At 35.1% G+C, this 18,821-nt stretch overlaps 1 protein-coding gene across 3 annotated transcripts in view; it reads left to right on the top strand.

Moving 5' to 3' along the window:
* The window catches only part of HELB (DNA helicase B), a 31,297-nt gene that overhangs the window by 3,534 nt on the left and 8,942 nt on the right, over nucleotides 1-18,821 (top strand). Inside the window, exons 4-12 of one of the 3 annotated variants that reach the window (XM_016148491.2) lie at nucleotides 1,819-2,400; nucleotides 5,074-5,248; nucleotides 6,419-6,560; nucleotides 8,720-8,874; nucleotides 10,858-10,939; nucleotides 11,350-11,409; nucleotides 12,073-12,301; nucleotides 13,183-13,326; nucleotides 17,877-18,368. In XM_016148491.2, coding sequence (XP_016003977.2) covers nucleotides 1,819-2,400; nucleotides 5,074-5,248; nucleotides 6,419-6,560; nucleotides 8,720-8,874; nucleotides 10,858-10,939; nucleotides 11,350-11,409; nucleotides 12,073-12,301; nucleotides 13,183-13,326; nucleotides 17,877-18,368 — 2,061 coding nt within the window. Of the gene's footprint in view, nucleotides 1-1,521; nucleotides 2,401-5,073; nucleotides 5,249-6,418; nucleotides 6,561-8,719; nucleotides 8,875-10,857; nucleotides 10,940-11,349; nucleotides 11,410-12,072; nucleotides 12,302-13,182; nucleotides 13,327-16,041; nucleotides 17,386-17,876; nucleotides 18,369-18,821 lie in introns of those variants that run through there. The other 2 variants (XM_016148490.2, XM_036238018.1) reach the window with 2 other exon arrangements.

Genomic DNA, 18,821 nt, shown 5'->3' with positions numbered 1-18,821 from the left:
TTTGGCAAATCCATTCTGCTTTGCAACTCAGTCCCCCACTTTCCTATTTGAACTTTTGAAAACTTTCACTATTCATATGATACAGCATAATATCATTTGATTTTTTTTGGTACAGTAATATCATTTACAAATGGGTCTACTGTTATTATTAGAGACCGAGAATAGTAAAGTGGCACTGTGTAGTGTTGGAAACCAAACGTGGCACTTAAATTTTGGCAGTCCTTGGTTAAAGGTGGCTTTCAAATGAAAATACAATTTAAAAATTCTGAAATAATTTTTGGATCTCCAAGAATGTTGACAGATTCCCTGCTCAGTTTGAGAAATACTGGAGTAATGAATTTATTCCTTACATAAAATGACTATGATTTTAGTATGCTTTGAAAAATAAGAATCTGGAAAATTAGATTACTATATGTATTTGTTTCTTCTGAGGCCTTTCTCCTTGGCTTGCAGAGGACTTCCTTTTCACTTCATTTTCCCCTGGTCATCACTCTGTGTCCTAATCTCTTGTAGGGACACCAGTTATACTGAATTGGGGCCTACCCCAATGACCTCATTTTAATTACCTCTTTAAAGACCTTATCCCCCAATATGGTCACACTCTAAGGTGCTGGGTATTAGGACTTCAGCATATGAATTGAGGAAGTGGGGAGGGGGAGGGCGGGGCGGTGGAGACAGAGTTCATTCAGCCCACAAAAAGGGATGGAGGGCTCCAGGAAGGATGTCTCCATGAAAAGAAAAAATGGAGCTGGTGGATGATGACCTGCTGAGTGGATCCTGGTGAAGGAAGTTCTGTGTCCTTTCTGTAAAGTTTGGGCAGAATTGTTGATAGGCACATAGGGAACTAAAGAGGCCAAGAAAATGAGGCAGTAATTCACGATACACAAAGAGTTCAACAAAAAGTTAATTTAATCATGGCACATCATGCCACTCAGTTGTGAATCCTGTTTACATTGATTTAACCAAAATCAGTTCACAAAATGTATACTCTAACTTTTTTCAAAGATGGGAGGAAGAGAAGCATGTTTGGAGGTGATGGTGTAACAGAGAGAGCTCTTCTGTAGAGAAAGACTTTCCGTAGTAGAGAGTTAATACAATATATCTAAAATTTAAAATAAAATTAAGGAATAGTAGAAGCAATGCTTAGAAATACAGAGGTAAATTCTGGAAGAAATAACAAAAAGTGTTGGAGGTACCTATAGAGACATGGCAAGGGTGAGTCAGGGAACTCGTGTTTTTAGTGGTAAATCTCAGAGTGTTTATTTGACTTTTAAAATTAAGTGTTCTGTTTTGAGACAGTTTAATTTTAAAATTATATAGATCTTTAATCACAGGACAGTCTATTAAAAACATTACTGATGTATTAGGTGCATGGTTTTTTCCTCCAAATTTAGTTAAAATAATGTGTCTTCTGGGACTTAAAAAATTATTAATATATAGCACTGATTTTACTATAATTCTAATACTACTCATCAACATTTCTAATTTTTATAAAGCAACTTGAATTTTATTTTCTTAAAGATAACCTACAGAGAACTGAAGCTTTTGCGATGTGAGGCGAGTTGGACAGTGTTTTGTGAGTGCAAGTCTCTTATCCAGTTGATGACTGATTTAGAGAAGAATGCATTAATAATATATTCTAAACTGAAACAGATATGTAGAGAGCATGGGCACACGTATGTAGAAGAAGCTGATTTAACTACTCAGTTGTCAGACCAAATGTCTTTTCATGATGTTTGGCAGTCTCTGAAGTTTTTGAAGGATATCAATGTGGTGACATATCAGGGGGCCTGTATTTTTCTTTATGACCTTTATCAGGCCGAAAGAGACATTGCCTCTTCAGTAGGTGACCTGATGATGAGGCCTCCATGGCATTTACATATCGATGTCAAAAAGGTGCTCGCATCTCTTTGTACCACAAAACCTGAGAATTCAAGAAGTGATGATACATTGAATGAAAGTAAACCTGATGAAACAAGCTTAGAAACTTCCGTGGACATTCCGAATACACAGGACACTAGTGGCCATATTTGGGATACTGGTGAAAATGAAGACGATGCAGAAATAAGTGACAATCAACTGGATCAGGATCAAGTGGCTGCTTTGGAAATGATTTGCTCCAATGCTGTGACCATCATAAGTGGGAAAGGTGGTTGTGGGAAGACCACAATTGTTAGTCATCTTTTTAAACATATAGAGCTATTGGAAGAAAGAGAAGTAAAAAAAGCTTGTGAGGACTTCGAACAAGACCAGGATGTGCCAGAAGAATGGATTTCCTTTACCGAGCAAAGTCCACTGAAGGCAGACAAGGCTATAGAAGTTTTACTTACAGCACCCACAGGGAAAGCAGCTGGCTTACTGAGACAGAAAACTGGTTTTAGTGCTTATACACTATGTCAGGTAAAACCTTTTACATTTTTTTTTTCCTCTAGAGAAAACATTTGCTTTAAAGACAAATTTTATTAGTTTATTTTTCATTTCTTCCTGATGACCATCAGCAGGTATTTCCCGAATGTCTTCCAGATCGCTGCCTTATAGTTGCTAATCCTAAATGATCAGTGCCATTCGAAACAACCAGACTGTAAACTGTTACTGGTTTGCAGTGAGATAGGAGCTAGTGTAGAAAGTCAATCACTGTTTCTTTCAGTGAGAAGGTTTTATGAAAAAAAAAATCAGCTAAACTAAGGTATATGCCCAATGACGTAGTTAGTTTAGATTCTGGTGCAGGCTCTCTTTCTTATTGGGACTGGTTAAAAACATGTCAGAGTCCACAGACCATATTTTGAGAAGCGCTGGAGTTGGAAGGGAAAAGGTGGTATTGTGTAGAGTGAAAGTTCCATGGAGTGAGGGCTTTGATGATCTGGTTTAGTTCTTTATCTCCTTTACCTGCAACAGTGCCTGGCAAATAGTAGTCACGTAATAAAAATTTCAAATGAATTGATGTGGTTGAAAAAATAGTTTTGGCTGTCATTAAGAATCATGGAGTTTTAAACTTGTAGTGTTGGTGATTCTTCTAGCCCTGACCACCATTTTGTAGATCAAGGAACTTAGTCGTTGGAAGATTTCTAAAGAAAAATATTAAGGGAAAAGCCTTTTTGAAGGCATTGAGGAAAATGATCATAGTGTGTGTTGAAGGTTTTGAAGTGACTGCATTGATTGGAGTGAAGTCTGTGTATGGAAAAATAATAGAAAAACTTTAGTTTAGACTGAGAATTGGAGCTTTAAAGTTGGTAAAGTATTTTGACATATCATGAGATCCTTGATAAACCAGCGAAGTGGGTAAATGATGCTATCTCTGTTTTACAGAAGAGCCAATTGAGATTTGAGGTTGTTAAATGACTTGCCGAAGATCTTAACCGGGTGCAGAACTAGCACTTGATTTCAGATTTCTGCACCCCCCCCCCCCAGCTTGTTGTACTTTCTATAATGCCATAGTTTCCTCATTTATTGTAGACTTTAAAACCTAACAAAGAATCTTGGACTTCATTTACCGGGAAGTCATTACTGGGTTTCCAAGCAAGGAAGTGAAGTGAAAGCAGTTTTAAAGAAGATTATACAGAATTATAGAGCCACGAGCCGCCTCAGAAATTACTTTACTCACTACTTTTATTTGTCACATGAGTGAACAGAGACCTAGAGAAGTTCAGTGTAGCTCATTGGTGGTGAAAGGATCATCTGATCAGTTTATGATTTTTCCCATTACACCTTCATGTCTGATTAGTCTGAAGGGCTGAATTAGAAGAGGAGAGGCCAGAGTGGGATCGTTATTAAATTTCATCTTATGTTCCAACTCTGATCAACTGGTAATATCTTAATATCTGCTTGGGATACTGGGAGATTATTATTGAAGTCACGTTTAGGCTCAGGAGAAGAGCATTAAGGTGGCACTTATGTCACTTATTTATCATCCTTGGAGGGTACTTATACTGCAGATAACAATATAGATAATTTGAAGTATAAATGTGTATCAAATATTGCATTAAAGATACTTGTACTAAACAGTCATTTCTTGTTTACCTGAAATTCAAATTTAGCTGCATGTCCTATATTTTATCTGGCAGTCCCATCTTGGGTTAGTGTGTGGGGGAACCTGACTGTAAGGTTATTAGAGTAATCTAAGTAATCTCATAGATGGGGTCTGTATTGAGTTCGTAGCACTAGAAATACAGTGGAAAATGTCAGTCGGGCATTTTTAAGATAACTAATTGAATATACAAAAGAAAATAAAAGGAACAATTAGCAGTGATTCCAAATGTTCTATTGTTGAGACAAGGCTACTGGAAATGGGTTTTGCAGGGAATTGATGCATTTTGAAAGGAAATATGAAGGCTTTTACTTAATAGACATGTTGAATCTAGTTTCAGTAGAAAGCAAAGATATACCATGTAAAAAATCTGTATGTACAGTATATGTATATTTATAATATAGAAACATTTCTGGAATGATAGAGATCAAAATATTTAACATTATCTGCCTGTAATTTTACAAATTTTTCTCTCATCTATATTTTTTAAATAGTAAATATTATTACCTCCGTAATAAATAGTTTTTTGGTGGTTTTGTTGTTGGCGCCGATAGTTTTTAAATGTTGGAGAAGTAAAGGAGTTTAGAATACCAGAAGAAAAGGTAGTATTTTCATAGATTGGAAAGGCAGCCCTTTATTACCAGGATGAAGTATTACAGTGGGAGAAGAGGAAGGTTTAAGTGATTGGGTTAACTCAGAAAGCCAAGAGAAGGTTTATTTAGGAATGGAATCTGATCAAAAGCAATAAGAGAAGGGTTGAGATTTTTGCAGTGGAGTAGTGATGTGTACGAAGCTTGTTAAATTAAACACACTAAGTAGTTATTAGGAAGCACTTTTTTGAATGGCTTGATCTATGTTTTTTATGTATTCATCTCTATAACTTTCGTATTCTCCATTTTTCAGCCTTTCCCCCTATGTTACTCTACCTATATTCCCCATGCCCCAATTTATGAGTTTTATTTTAAAATAACATATAAAAATATATGTGTGTGTGTGTGGGGGGGTAGATTTTATAACCTGAACTTAGAAATATTATACTTTGCTTACAGGTCAATTTTAGCTTTTATTTATGGGATCGAAAATCGACCAAGGACATTCCATGGAAGTTTTCTTCGGTGAAAGTTCTGGTTGTGGATGAAGGGAGTTTGGTATCTGTAGGGGTCTTCAGAGCCGTCTTATATTTATTACTTGAGCACTCCAAACTTTCTAAGCTTATTATCCTCGGTAAGTTAAAATATTGTTGGAATTCCAGTTGTTTAGTTCAAAGCATTAGCATTGTGGTTAAGTGGCTGCTTATACTGTTTCGCTGCTTTAATATCCATATCCTGCAGGTAGGAAGCCATTTGTCAGAGCCCATACTGAAGCTGCACTGAGTTCAATCTGACCACTCTCTTCAGCAGTTAGGGTGGTTCTTTATTTAAGCCAGGATGTTAGCAGGCTAGGGTGTGAATGAAACAGAGTTGTGAGGAGTTACTACTGGTCACCTAAATGATGACTATTAAAATGGTAAAAATGTCATAGAGTAAATCAGAATGTAGATTTATTTGGAAATAATAAAATAGTCTGAATTATAGACCACTTAAAAGTAATTTTATAAAGTAGTAACTCAAATTAGACCTCACCAGCCTCTTAAGTTGTTTGCCATTCTGGTGAGATTCAGTTAGATTCTATGGGGTAGTGCTAATATGTAGCCTATATGATTTAATAGAGAAAAAAAATAGAATTACAGTATGAGAATCGAATTGTATGTAAGTAAATTTTTTTAAGTACTTGGAGATATTTTATAAGTAGTTGATTCTATTAATGGCTTAACCATTCTTCTGTCTTCCACTCAGAAGATAGTTTTTCTTATCTCTAGGGTTTGTTTGTTTAAAGTAAAAACAAACAAAGCAAAATGTTATCATTACATTACTGGAATTTATCTGTTATCAAATGCATTGAGTTTATTTTTTATATGTTTATTTTATTTATTTGAGGCCATAAATTCTTTCATGTTTTGTAAGATCTTGAGCAAGACTGAATAAGTGACTAAGTATTAGATACGTAAGGCCTGTTTTTTCTTTACATGTTGGCTAAGATATATGCGCCCACACAGTTTGCCTGTGGTTATAGGTAGAAATAAGTTTGATTAAAATTTTACCTTGTTGTGTTTTCACTATTTTTTATATCTTACATTGTTTAATTGCTTAACTTGAATGGATCTTTTAATTCGTTTAATATTTTTAAAGACTTTATGTTCTCAAGTAATTCTAAATGCAGATTTTTTCGGCTTTTTTTCTCAGAGAAGTCTTTATAATTATAACATATGTCAGTAGGGAGAAATAAAAGTAATTTCAAAATTGGAAGACCCCATTTACCTAAAACCTACTATATTTATTTTTTCCCCCATTTTAGGTGATATTAGACAGTTACCCAGCATTGAACCTGGTAACTTGCTGAAAGACCTTTTTGAGACTCTTAAGTCAAGAAATTGTGCCATTGAACTAAAGACAAATCATAGAGCAGAATCTGAGCTAATTGTGGACAATGCTACAAGGTATACTATAACTAAAATTTGTTGTATTCAAAATAAAATGTCAAGAAAATACATACTAGGTTTTGAATTAGGGTGAGTCAATGCAGCGCATTTCCTATGCCCTTTTAGCAAACCTGTACTTCAGATCGATCGATCTATCTATCTATCTATCTATCTATATCTATATATATATAGATATATATATCTATATATAGATATATATATCTATATATATCTATCTATCTAGATAGATAGATATATATATAAGCTTGTATAGATAGATAGATAGATAGATAGATAGATATATACACCTTTTACCCCACAGTTGGAAATAAAGTTAGTATTTTCATTACTGATCCAGCATACATTATTATCAAAAATTAAAAATGAATGAGCTTTCCTGATTTAAAAAGTGTATGTGTGACTTAGAGTCGCATCAAGCTTAGGGACTAGAATAAGCCCAAGGGAAGCAAGACTTAGAAATGAGTTCAGTAGAGTTCAGAGGAGAATTAGGGAAGAAATTTCCCATAGTCTTTATAGGGAGCCCCAAGCAAAAGGAGAAGGAGAAGGGGAAGGGGAAGGGGAAAGGAAAGGGAAATGGGGTGTGTCACTTCTTGATGAATCTTGGTGGCACCCATGGCATATTACTCTCCTTAAAGTAGGAAAGAACTCTTCTCTTTCCTTCGTCTTTGTATAAGCCTTTAGAGTGGTATTCTATAATAGCTATAATGAGACCTTGGAATACTAAGAGACTATTTCATTCATTGGCCAAAATTTATCTTTGTTTTGACTCTCTTTTACAAGATATTGTTTTTATTGCTTGAACATTTTCTTGATTGGATGTCAGCTGAAACAAGAACACTGAGCCTACTCTCTCTGTGTCCCTGTCTATCCTACATGGGATAGTGGGAATAGAGGAAGAATTGACAGGAGTAGTGTACATGATATAGGTTTGTATTAGACATTAAGAAAAATAATGCAGTTGGATGTGTACTATTCTTTTTCTACAACCCTACTGCTCCTCCCTAAAGGCTACTTCATTTCAGGGATGTTGGTAGATGATTAGTCATTGTGAAGTCTAAAAAATCATAGGAGAATCTAAAGCACATTAGATTTCTTTGAACTAGGTTTTATCTGAAACTTAGGAATTTCTTTTAGTAACCCTTTTAGATAATTCGGGCTGAGCCGTGTTCCTTTCATCATTTCTTCTTAATCATCATCATATTTAATGACAGAAGGATCCTGGTGATATCAGGGAAAAACCCCTAGAGATAGAAATATGTTATATGTCTTGGGTCAAAAGCAAAACAGGAAATCTGTGGTAATTCTCAGTCTCACAGAAATTAAATCTGGATTATTTCCATCAGAGACAGTCTTCTTCTTTCTCCTTTCATCTCTTTCAACCCTTTTGGGAAGGGTCGAAGGTGATGCAGTAGGGTACCACTATCTTTGACAGCCAGGCTGCTGGTAGGTCTTTGTAGGGAGTCAGTTTTCTTCCAAATACAACCAAGAAGAAACTCAATTATGACAAGGTGCCTACCCCTTATATTTCTAATATAATTTGCTAGTCTTGGGAAATATAACAAAGAGGGGATGAGGAGAAAATAGAAGCAAAGAGAAGATGTGAATACTTGGGCCAAGTGGAAAAATAAGGCCATGTGTATGATATACACAGAAGAAAGGAGAAAAAGAAAGAGTATGATGTAAGCGTGTGGATAAAGCCCCAAAGAGTGGAAATTAATTTAAATAGAAAGTGATATGGAGCCAAATGGGCCCAGATTGGCCCCTAGGTCCCCTGCTTTTACCTCTGTATCTTTGGGCAACCCAGTAATTGACTATGCCTCACGTTGCTCGTCTGTGAAGCGAGGATACGTAGTTTGTATGGTTCTTTTGCAGTCTAGAGAAAAGTAGGTCAGGTTCTCAAAATGATGCTTAGTAAATTCCCTATTTTTTCAAATGCTTTGAATTTGCTGGGGATAGGGGACTGATTGCTAAATATAACTTTATGGCCCTGCTTATTCTATTTTAAAACTAATTTACTAGTTATAATGTATATATGTGTAGCCTTTTTGCCCTGTTTGTCAATTAACAAATATTAATTATTGTAATGACATTATCTCTGATCGTATATGAAGATGCATTTTTGGACACTAAAGTTCTGGTATATTACTTTATTTAAGAATCTCAAAACGCCAATATCCAAAATTTGATGCAGAGCTGAACATTTCTGATAATTCAACACTCCCTGTCTCAGTACAAGATAAAACATTTATTTTTGTCAGACTCCCAGAAGACAATGCCAGTTCTCAGTCTTCGAAAAGTAATCATCAGTCTGGTAAGTATAAGCTTTTATGTTGTGTAGGTTAAGTATTTCATTTTCGTAATATAGTTATTAAATGACTAGTTATAATTTTATTTCATAGTAGGGATATATATTGCTAGTAAAAAAAAATTAGGCACTGAAAATAAATGAACTAATTTATTCATCATCAAAAGCAGATTACCCTAGAATTTTATAAAGAAGTAAGCTCTTGTCACACCCATGCTAAGGGCTCAATAAATATTTGTTGAGTGAATAAATGGATGTAGATGATTAATTTAAAATAAAGCAAAGACCCAGTAATCTAAGTTCATTCAAGAGAAAGCATGTCTTAATGAAGTTTTTCATTTACAGCAACTGGAAATAAATAAATTCATTTGTTATTTTGAGTACATTTATGATACAAAAGTAATAGCTGTCAAACTGTTGCCAAGTTGAGTCCTAATAGTTTTATTTCTTATGAAATGGGCAGGCATTGCTTCTAATTATGGGTGTTAAGATGACGCCATGACAGGACAGAGAAAGAGGATGGGATAGGAAATCTTCTCCCTTATGTATATGACCCCTGTCCAATCACTTAACCATTTGTATTTCAGGAATCACAGTGACAGTGCCTGCAGAGCTGTTGTGAGGGTTGAGGGCATTCATCAGTTTTGAGGCAGTATATAAATGGTGTTTTTTTAAATGAATAATAGATGTTAATTATCTATTGCAAGTGAATTTATTTAAATTGATTAAACCTTTTAATCTTTATTTCTATTACATACTTCCTTAGCAAACTTTTGAAAATAGTGTAATGGTTTACTCAAAATTGAATTAGCAAAGATTTAAGTGATTATTATAGAGAATTTATTGTAGTTGCCACAGTTCTTAAGGGTATATCCTTCCTACTTAGCAACTTTCAGTCTGTAAAATTAAGTCACATACAACTTTATCTGTAAGCCTTCCTTCATTTGTGTGTGTCACCAATCTCAGTTCCCTAGGGTGAGTATTCATTTACATGTTGCAATATTCCTTTTTTCTTTTTAAATGCAATCATATAATACATAGTAGTCTGTAAATGCTTTGCTGTTTTTATTGATTATAGAAATAATTTATATTCCTAAAAAAAGCCAGTGGTACAGAAGCGCTTGCAGTAGTATTTCACTGTAATCTTCCTCTCACCTCTTCCCTCAAGACAACTCCATAAAAGTCACATACCTAGTACGAGCTGGGTATTTATCCTTTTAAACCTTATTATATCCATATATAAACCTATATTATTTATTTTAGGTTAAATTGGATTATAAGCTGCATATCGTTTCATAATTTTTAAAATTAAATATATAGTGAATAATGAATAGATAATATTTATTTTCACAATAGCTCAGTTAATAGTAGGTACTAGGACAAATGAAGAACATGAAACTTAGATGGTTCAGTAACTCGATCTCTTCGTTACTCCATTTAGATAGATCTACCTAAAATATGGTTAGTCTTATTTCTTGCATCTATATTTACATTAATGAGAATGTACTTTAAGAAAAAAAAAGTCTGTTTCAGAATGGTAGCAGAAGTCAACCGATGCTATTTTTCTATCCTAATTAAAAACTTCGTCTGGAAAATTAGTCTCTTCTTTAAGAGAACTGAATAAATATTCCTTAGAATCATATAGTACTTTCTCATTGATAACTAATTAAGTTACTGAGTAAATTGTTCCCATTATTACAGAGTACAAAGACCTAAGACAAGCTTCATAGCCAATCTAAAATTATAGAGATGTAAAATGTGAGAAAAATATATTCGTTAGAATCAATAACATACAATGAACATATTGAAATACGTACATACTGATCTGCTAGATGTAGAGAGAGTGAAAAAAAGGAGCAGAGCAGCATGATCCTGTTTGTGTAAAAGAAAACAACATTCTTGGACCCTTTAACAGGAATTCTGAATTTGTTTCTCCATAGAAACAATGTTATAATTTCATGCCTTTAACTTTTTCTTTTGAATTACCAGATTTATATTCTGCCGTTACAACTTTACTTAAAGAAAAAGACCTACAATGTGCAGAAACATCACAATTTATTGCATTTAGAAGGTAAAGCATTTATAACATTTTAATGTTTTTAATCTAGCTTTTAAATTTCCTTACTTATTAATATAGTAATAATAAGTAATTAATAAGTAATTACTTTTTAATATACTGTTTGAATAGGAGACTCTCATTGTTCATCACTGTTATTAATTCTCTCTTATTTTGAAGTATTTCTTTGTTAGACATGGCAGAGGGCAGTTTCTAACAGGGCTCTTTCTACCAAATTTTATATTTGGAAACTCACAGGAAACCTGAGTGGAACAAAGGTTTATGCTGAGATAAAATGTATAAAATACTTTTTCCTGAAGAAAGTCCTGGAGTCATTTGATAGAATCTAGTGTCATAATTACTGATAGCAGAAATGGGCAGAAAACATACTATTAAGGCGACCCTTGCATTTTCATGTGTTTCAGGCAAGACTGTGATATCATCAACGCCTGCTGTTGCAAGCACTATACAGGCCACTTAGTCAGGTGAGCACTAAAGAACTGAAATCTTGAGGATAATCCACTTCGATTTGCTGTTCTTTTGTTTGTTCTGAGATTTATCACTATAGGTGATCCTATCACCTACAGATAATTTCACCTTTTCATGTATGTAAAAGAGGATACATGCATGGACTGTTCCTCATAGATCTGTAATAAGGACAAAACGAAATAACGTACCTGAAGCACTTATTGCACTAGCTGGTGTGTTACCAACATGTATTCATTTGCTGATATTATTTTAATACATTATAATTATTATCATAGAAATATGTGTAAGTGCTGTAAGACCTGAAATAGGGTAGTGATAGGAGAGATTGGAGAGAATAGGATGAATTTAAAAAGTAGAATTAGTAAAATTTTTGGTAACATTTAGAATCAAGAGGGAAAAAGGGACATCAGCATTTATGCCAGGATTTCTAACTTGAAAACTTTGGCCGGGAAATGTCACTGAGTCCGAGGTGATACAGAGAGGGTAGTAATCACATCATGATTGTGGGAGCCTGAGTTGTTGCATTTGGGAGATCAAATGGGAAATAAAGTATGGAAATTATCTTGAGGACTGAATTGGATCTGAGTGGGAGTTTGTGCTTAAATGAAATGAAATTAATGTTTTCCAAATTTGGTGATTGTTATCTTTCTTTAATCCAGAGACCATAAGAACAGACTTATATTTGGAGTTGGTGATAAAATTTGTTGTACCAAGAATGCATACCTCTCAGACTTACTGCCTGAAAATACCTCCAGCAGTCAGCAAAATAAAGAACTAGAGGCCAGCGGTGAAGTCTTTAATGGTACTGCTCATGGTTTTGCTAAAAATAAGCATGACTTTGAAAGTGACATTAGACTCTGCAATGGAGAAATATTTTTCATAACACATGTAAGTGATAACAGAAAAATACTACCTTTTTACTTGTTAGAGATAGATAGATAGATAGATAGATGGATGGATGGATAGATAGATAGATAGATAGATAGATAGATAGATTTTTTAGAGATAGATTTTTTAAAAATTGCCCTAGGTTTAATTCAGAATCTAATCATATCAGAGTTGACATTGTTCTTCTATAATTTTTTGTTAAGGATTTTTGCATCCATGGTCATGAGGGATATTGGTTTGTAGTTTTCTAATTGTGTCTTGTTTGGTTTTGGTGTCAGTAATGCTGGCTTCATAAAATGATTTGGGAAGTGTTCCTTTCTCTTATATTTTCTGGGAGACTTTAGGAAGAAACATTTTTAATAAGTATGAAGTGCTTGAGTAACAAAAACAAGGGTCAAGTAACATTATACTTTACAAAGCATCATTTCTTAGGTTGCTGCTAAAATATAGAAACTATAGAAGTAATCACTTTAAATTTGTTCTCATTGTATAAACACCTTCCTAAACTTTATAAGTTTATTCTTTAAGGGCTGTGAGAAAAAGTAAACTCTTTGCAAAGAGTATATGCAGACTTAAGTACAAGAAATAAAATGTATAGACTTCAGAATAAGAAAGACAACAAAGACTGTTTTCCAGAGAGTCAAATTTGATTATTTCAAGGACCAAAAACTTCCATCTGTGTTTATTAAATTATTGGGGTGTATATATATTTAGTTTGTGCTCAAGCATGAATTTTAAGACATTTGAAATTCTTAACACTGGTAGTAAATTGATATGCCATTTTACTTATAAGGTGCTTACACTTTATGTTCAATCCAAAAATAGGATATTTTTATAGTACATTTGAAAACATACAACATGACTCTTTGTTTTGGTGACAGGATAAAACTGATATAACTTCTGGAAAGAAAAGACTTTTGACCATTAATAATAGGGCTGGCCTGGAAGTAACTGTGAATTTTAAGAAACTAATGCAAAATTGTCACATAAGACATTCCTGGGCAAGAACTATTCACACTTTTCAGGTAAGAATGGACATTTATAAAGCTGTTTAAATAGCTTACCGGGCCATAGAATACCTTGCATTATTTTCTTCCTAATTTTTATTGCTTTTATTTTTTAAATTAGGAAACAAAATGCACCGAAGTATGTAAAATACTACACTGACATTAATCTTTTGCTCTTTTTTGCTTCAGCACCCTCTTTATTCAGGAACTAAGACGTTATAGTTCAGGTCTTGCCTTTCAGGCTCTCCCCTCCAGCCAGGGATAGAAAGGTCAGGACCAGTAGGACTGAACTGGCCTCTTGCTTTAGTCTCTAGTGTCGCCTGGCATGGCACTGCTATTGACCTTATCTTTACTGAAAATTTTGATATTTTGTTCTTCATGAATCTTTTTAGTTTAAATTTAGCTTTTGGTTTAAATTCTGATATTATATTAAAATATTATTTATCTTGATTGCTGAGTTTCTTGGCATCCTCTTAAATTTTATACTCTAAGCAAGTGCCTTACTTGCCCAACACTTGTACTCTATCTTACCATGTGCCTCAGAAGCAACTTCTGCTCTTTGTCCATTTATATAGAAATAAGGTTACTGAGATTTACACGAAGGGCATTGTAATGTTTATGTATTTTTGTGACTTGCTTTTTTTTATAATTAAAATGTGTTTGAAAATTATGCCCAATAATATTATTAGGTATATTTTGCATATACATTTTAATTATAAAGTTGGATAAGTTTTGACAGATGTGTCCCGTTTCTCTACCCTTGCAAGGCAACTGCTTTTTATTTGGGAATAATTGTAGATTCACCGAAGAGTTGGGAAGATAGCTTAGAGAGATCCTGTATTCCCATTACCCAGCTTTCCCTAATGTGAACATCTTACATAATTCTGGTATTTGTCAAAACTAAGAAGCTACTATTAGTACATTACTATTTACTAATCTATACATTTTACTTGGATTTCACCAGTTTTTGTTCCAGGATCTAATCCTGGACTATATTGCATTTAGCATAACTTACTTTTAAGCTCTATTTTAATACTCTTGAATTCTCATAAATTATTTGTGGCTCTGTTATTTATCTCACTGTTTTGAGTTCACCTCTCTGATATTGGTATATTGCTTTAATGATGAAGCTGCATCAACCTGCATTTTTATGCAGAAAAATTAAGGTTAGCCTATGTCTCCTACTAGTGTGCAAACATTAATTAGTGCAGGTTTTTTTTTTTAAGTGGATGGTGTTATATTTGACTTACTCCATCTGTGGTCCAAAAAGAATTTGAAATGGCTTATAAAAAATACAATTCAGCATGACTTTTAAAAATGATAAAGAAATGATGTCAAGTGGAGAATAAAGGGAAGGATAGTTAAAGGATTCCTGCCAGGTGTTGGAATGCTGATGATATGCATATCAACCTGGTTGCTTGCTAATGTAGACTGCAAGTTGGCTTTAAGTTCCCTTAAGACTAAACGTCAGAAAAGAAGAGAGAAGCAGTCAGTTGACTGTGTCTATTGGCTTAAAAAAAAACAACAACAAAAAACAGTTGTGAAGAAGCGCGATATTCCTGGCTTTGAGATTCGGGAGAAATTTTTCCGATGGATCGTTTTGATGGAGATCTCTATAATTCTGGAAACTCAAATCATTCAATTCTAGAAAATTTTCTTGAATAATTTCATAAATATTTCTTGTCCTAAATTTTCTGTGTTTTATACTTCTAGATAGAACCTCTGTTATGTGGGACCTCCAGAAATAGTTTTCTGAATTTCTTTTTAGTCTTTTATTTTCCGTCTCATTATCATTTTGTATTTTCTGAGTGATTTCCCCAAATTTATAATCCAGTTTTTCTGTTGTATTTCTGGACAAATGAAGAATGAAGGTGTCTTTATCATTACTAGATTGAGATTGGAGTTAATATCTAAATTTTCCTTTTATTAAATCTAGCTCTTATTTTATGATCAAAATATCATCTCTTACCTCTGAGAACATTCGTGATTGTTATCTCGTATCGTCAGCATAGTTTGTTTCTTCCAAGTTCAGTTCAGTTCAACAAATATTTATTGAGTCAGAGTCTGTTCTTGGTGCTTACCATAGACCAGTCCATGAAACAGACAGATAGATACCTGCCACTGTTACATTTGGTGGGGAAGAGTATAGAGACATACCTAACTGTTAATAAGTAAAATACATATTTTGTTAGAAGGTGGTAAAGGCTATGGAAAAGGGGTGAGGGTGGGATGCAGTTGTAATTTTGAACAGGTGGTCAGCATAGGCCTCATTGAAAAGGTGGCATATGTGCAAAGACTTGAAAGAGGTAAAAGAGGTAACTGAGTATCTAGGAGAAGAGCATTCTAGGTAGGAGGAAGAGCCAAGGTCAAGGTTCTTAGTTGGGAGCCTGCCTGGCATATTTGAAGAACAGGAACAGCAGGGAGGTCAGTGTGGAAGAGTGGCAGAAGATGAGGTCAGAGAAGTAAAGTAGGGTAAGCTGGGGGTGGGGGATGGAGTAGAAGGATAGGGGGCCAAGTCACTTCCTAAGGTCTTCTAGGACTATATATTATCTAGTATAGTAGTCCAATCTGGTCCATCACCTGTTCTTATAAATAAACTTTTATTGGAACACAGTCACTTTCATTTATATATTGGCTATGACTGCTTTTGCGCTATATAGGAAGAGAGGAGTAGTTGCTGTGGAAACCATCTTGCCCACAAAGCCTAAATATTTATTCTTTGACCCTTTACAGAAAAAAGATTTTCGACCTCATTCTAAAGTCCATATAGACTCTCGGATTCTAAGTCTACAAAATCATGAAGGGTATTAATGGTTTGTATCTATTCAAACAAGTTTTAAGTTTTAGAGCAAATTTAGAAAATAGACGTATATGTAATTATTAGTAAATGTATAAAACGTGCCTCCTTAAGACATTTCATAGTGTAAATAACTGAATAAAGATTTAAAGAAATGGACAAATGATTTATAGGAGTTTATGGAGGTAAAGTTAGGTGTTCATGACCTGCTTTCTGAGCATGCCTTTGGCATGACGTTTTAATTTTTATCATCATTAAGTGAGATACTGAGTAAACAAGAGCGAGCAACTTAGACGTGGTCCTGCCTTCACAGAGTTTACAGTCCAGTGAGGATTACACTTAAGGCAGATAGTTACATTCCAGCCTGGTAAAAATTCTCTTATAGAGGAAGTACAGGATGCTGGAAAGTACATGGAAGGGGCAGCTAATGCAGAAGTGGGCCAGATGGAGGCCACAGACTGGGAAGCACCAGCAGGACCACAGAGAGGTTCCTGATGCTAGAGGGGGCATGGCTCATGGGGATGAAATGGGGAAGGAGGGAGGGGAGCAGGGCCGAGGCCATACAAACCATGTTAAGGAGATAGGACTATATTTTGAGAGCCTGGGAGTCATTAATGGCATATGTATAATCAAGTATCATTTAAGCCAATTTCTGAGACTCTGCAGCATCGGAAGGAAGTATTTGTCAAACTTTTATCATCTAAAGAGTTGGTTCAAACTTTCAGTGTCTAAGGAGATAGAAGTGCTTGGTGTGTAAAAGATTTTTTTTTTTTTTTTTTTTTTTTTTTTTTACTGTGGATCTATATTTTCTGCATGCCTATCTTGTCATTTATCTCCCACAATTCTTTTGGCAGGAGTAACGTGGGAACATTAGGGAGATAATGGTTCAAACCACTTCTAAGTTTATGTTGGCACAGAAAATATAGGGACTAAGAATAGCCACAAAACTTAAAACTTCTCACAGTTACATGGAGCCATTGGACATTTTTCTTGCCTATACAATTATTGGTTTTCTAAACTTAAAAGCAAAGGTTCATTGTTCTCTTTTGTCTTGTTTATCTTTTGAAAAAAAGTAATAAATGGTTCAACAATGGGAAAAAGTAGAAAAGCAGAAGGAAAAAGAAAACATCCACGGCTCTTCATTTTGGGGACAGTCTAATTATTTTGATAAAACTGTCTTCCTTTTGGTGATTTGTTTCATTACACGTTTATGTTCATTTTGCATGTATTTTTTGGATCAGAGTAATTTTATTTTAAGTTACATAGTTGTGGTCATTATATATGTACCTAGTTTTTAAATTTTTGTTGTATTTTAAAGCATCTTTGATGTTTGTAAAATAGTATGTCAAATATCTATACATAGATACTTGATATAATTATATAAATGAATGTATATTTATCCTCCTATTCTTAGATATTTAAGGTGTCTATTTTATCATAGTAACAGTAGGATAATACATTAACACATAAAGCCCAGTCATTTCAAATTATTTTATTCTTTGACACTGCGCACAGGTTTGAAAGTTTATTGATGGGTTTCTACAAACTAGTTGTGAATCTATGAGACCTGAGCTTAGCAGCATAATTAGAAAGCATGAGTTTTTGGATAATGAAGAAAATGGACCCCATAAGATGGACTTATGTGAATACTCTGGTCAGGTAGTAGGTGCTGGGGAGGACTGGTCTCTTTCCTGCCTCCGTAGACTGACTTTCTGAAGACATGACCCCATTACACGGTATTAAGTCTCCCTAATGCATTATTCCCTCACAGGGGTCTGAGGAGCAGACCGTCGTCTACGTGCTTGGGAAGGCGGGCCGCCAGCACTGGCAGCACGTTTACACCGCGGTGACCAGGGGTCGCTGCAAAGTGTACGTCATTGCAGAAGAGTCTGAGCTCCGGCGGGCAATTTCGAGAAACAATGTCCAGAGGAAAACTCGTTTAAAATATTTTTTGCAAAACGAGCTCTCCACGACCTCTGCATCTCCAGCAGATTTTACATCGCCGTCAAAGAGCTCTGGAGACAGTGGAGGCCGCAGCCCACAGCCATCATTGCTGCTCCCCACGGGCACAGCTGACTTTGAGGCAAACCACGCCCCTGGAGGCGGGGCCGCTGCTGCTGACGGCGAGACATTCGCCTTTGCTGGAGGATGGATATTACCTTTATCTGATGAAGTGGATACAGATGAAGACCTGTCAAAATCTCGAGGGTCCAAAAGAATCTGTGGCATGAATGATGCTGAAAGTCCAAGCAAACTTCGTATGGTACGAGTAATGTTCTCATGTGTTCGAGTTGTATTTCAATATTGCTAACCTCAGTGTGCTTGTATGTGCTAAAGTACTGTGTATTTTTATTAGTGTTAACACTGTGCTGTAGGATGGAAGAACAGGTGTTCTCTCACCGCTGTCAAATTTCCTCTCTCCTATGCCCAGTTGAGCATAAACGCTCCTTCTCACTCTGCCTGAGGCTGGCACTCTAGAGAGGGCAACCAGCCGGCTTCGGGAGAAACTTCATTATCTTACGCCTTCTTTCTGCGCGTCTTCCGTAGTATCACCCTCCCCTCCCTTTTGTCGGTCATGATCTCACTTTCATCCCCGCAACTCCATTGAAGCAGCTGGTTCCAGTCATCTCATCAACTTGAGAGGCCTTTTCTTAGGTCTTGTTCTTGACTTTTTTCCTTGAAACCTCCAGCAGTTTTAACTGCTGCTGCCGTTTCA

The sequence above is a fragment of the Rousettus aegyptiacus genome, unplaced genomic scaffold (assembly GCF_014176215.1).
Source record: "Rousettus aegyptiacus isolate mRouAeg1 unplaced genomic scaffold, mRouAeg1.p scaffold_m13_p_2, whole genome shotgun sequence".
In the NCBI taxonomy this organism is placed as follows: domain Eukaryota; kingdom Metazoa; phylum Chordata; class Mammalia; order Chiroptera; family Pteropodidae; genus Rousettus; species Rousettus aegyptiacus.
This window is presented reverse-complemented; position numbering and strand designations above follow the sequence as displayed.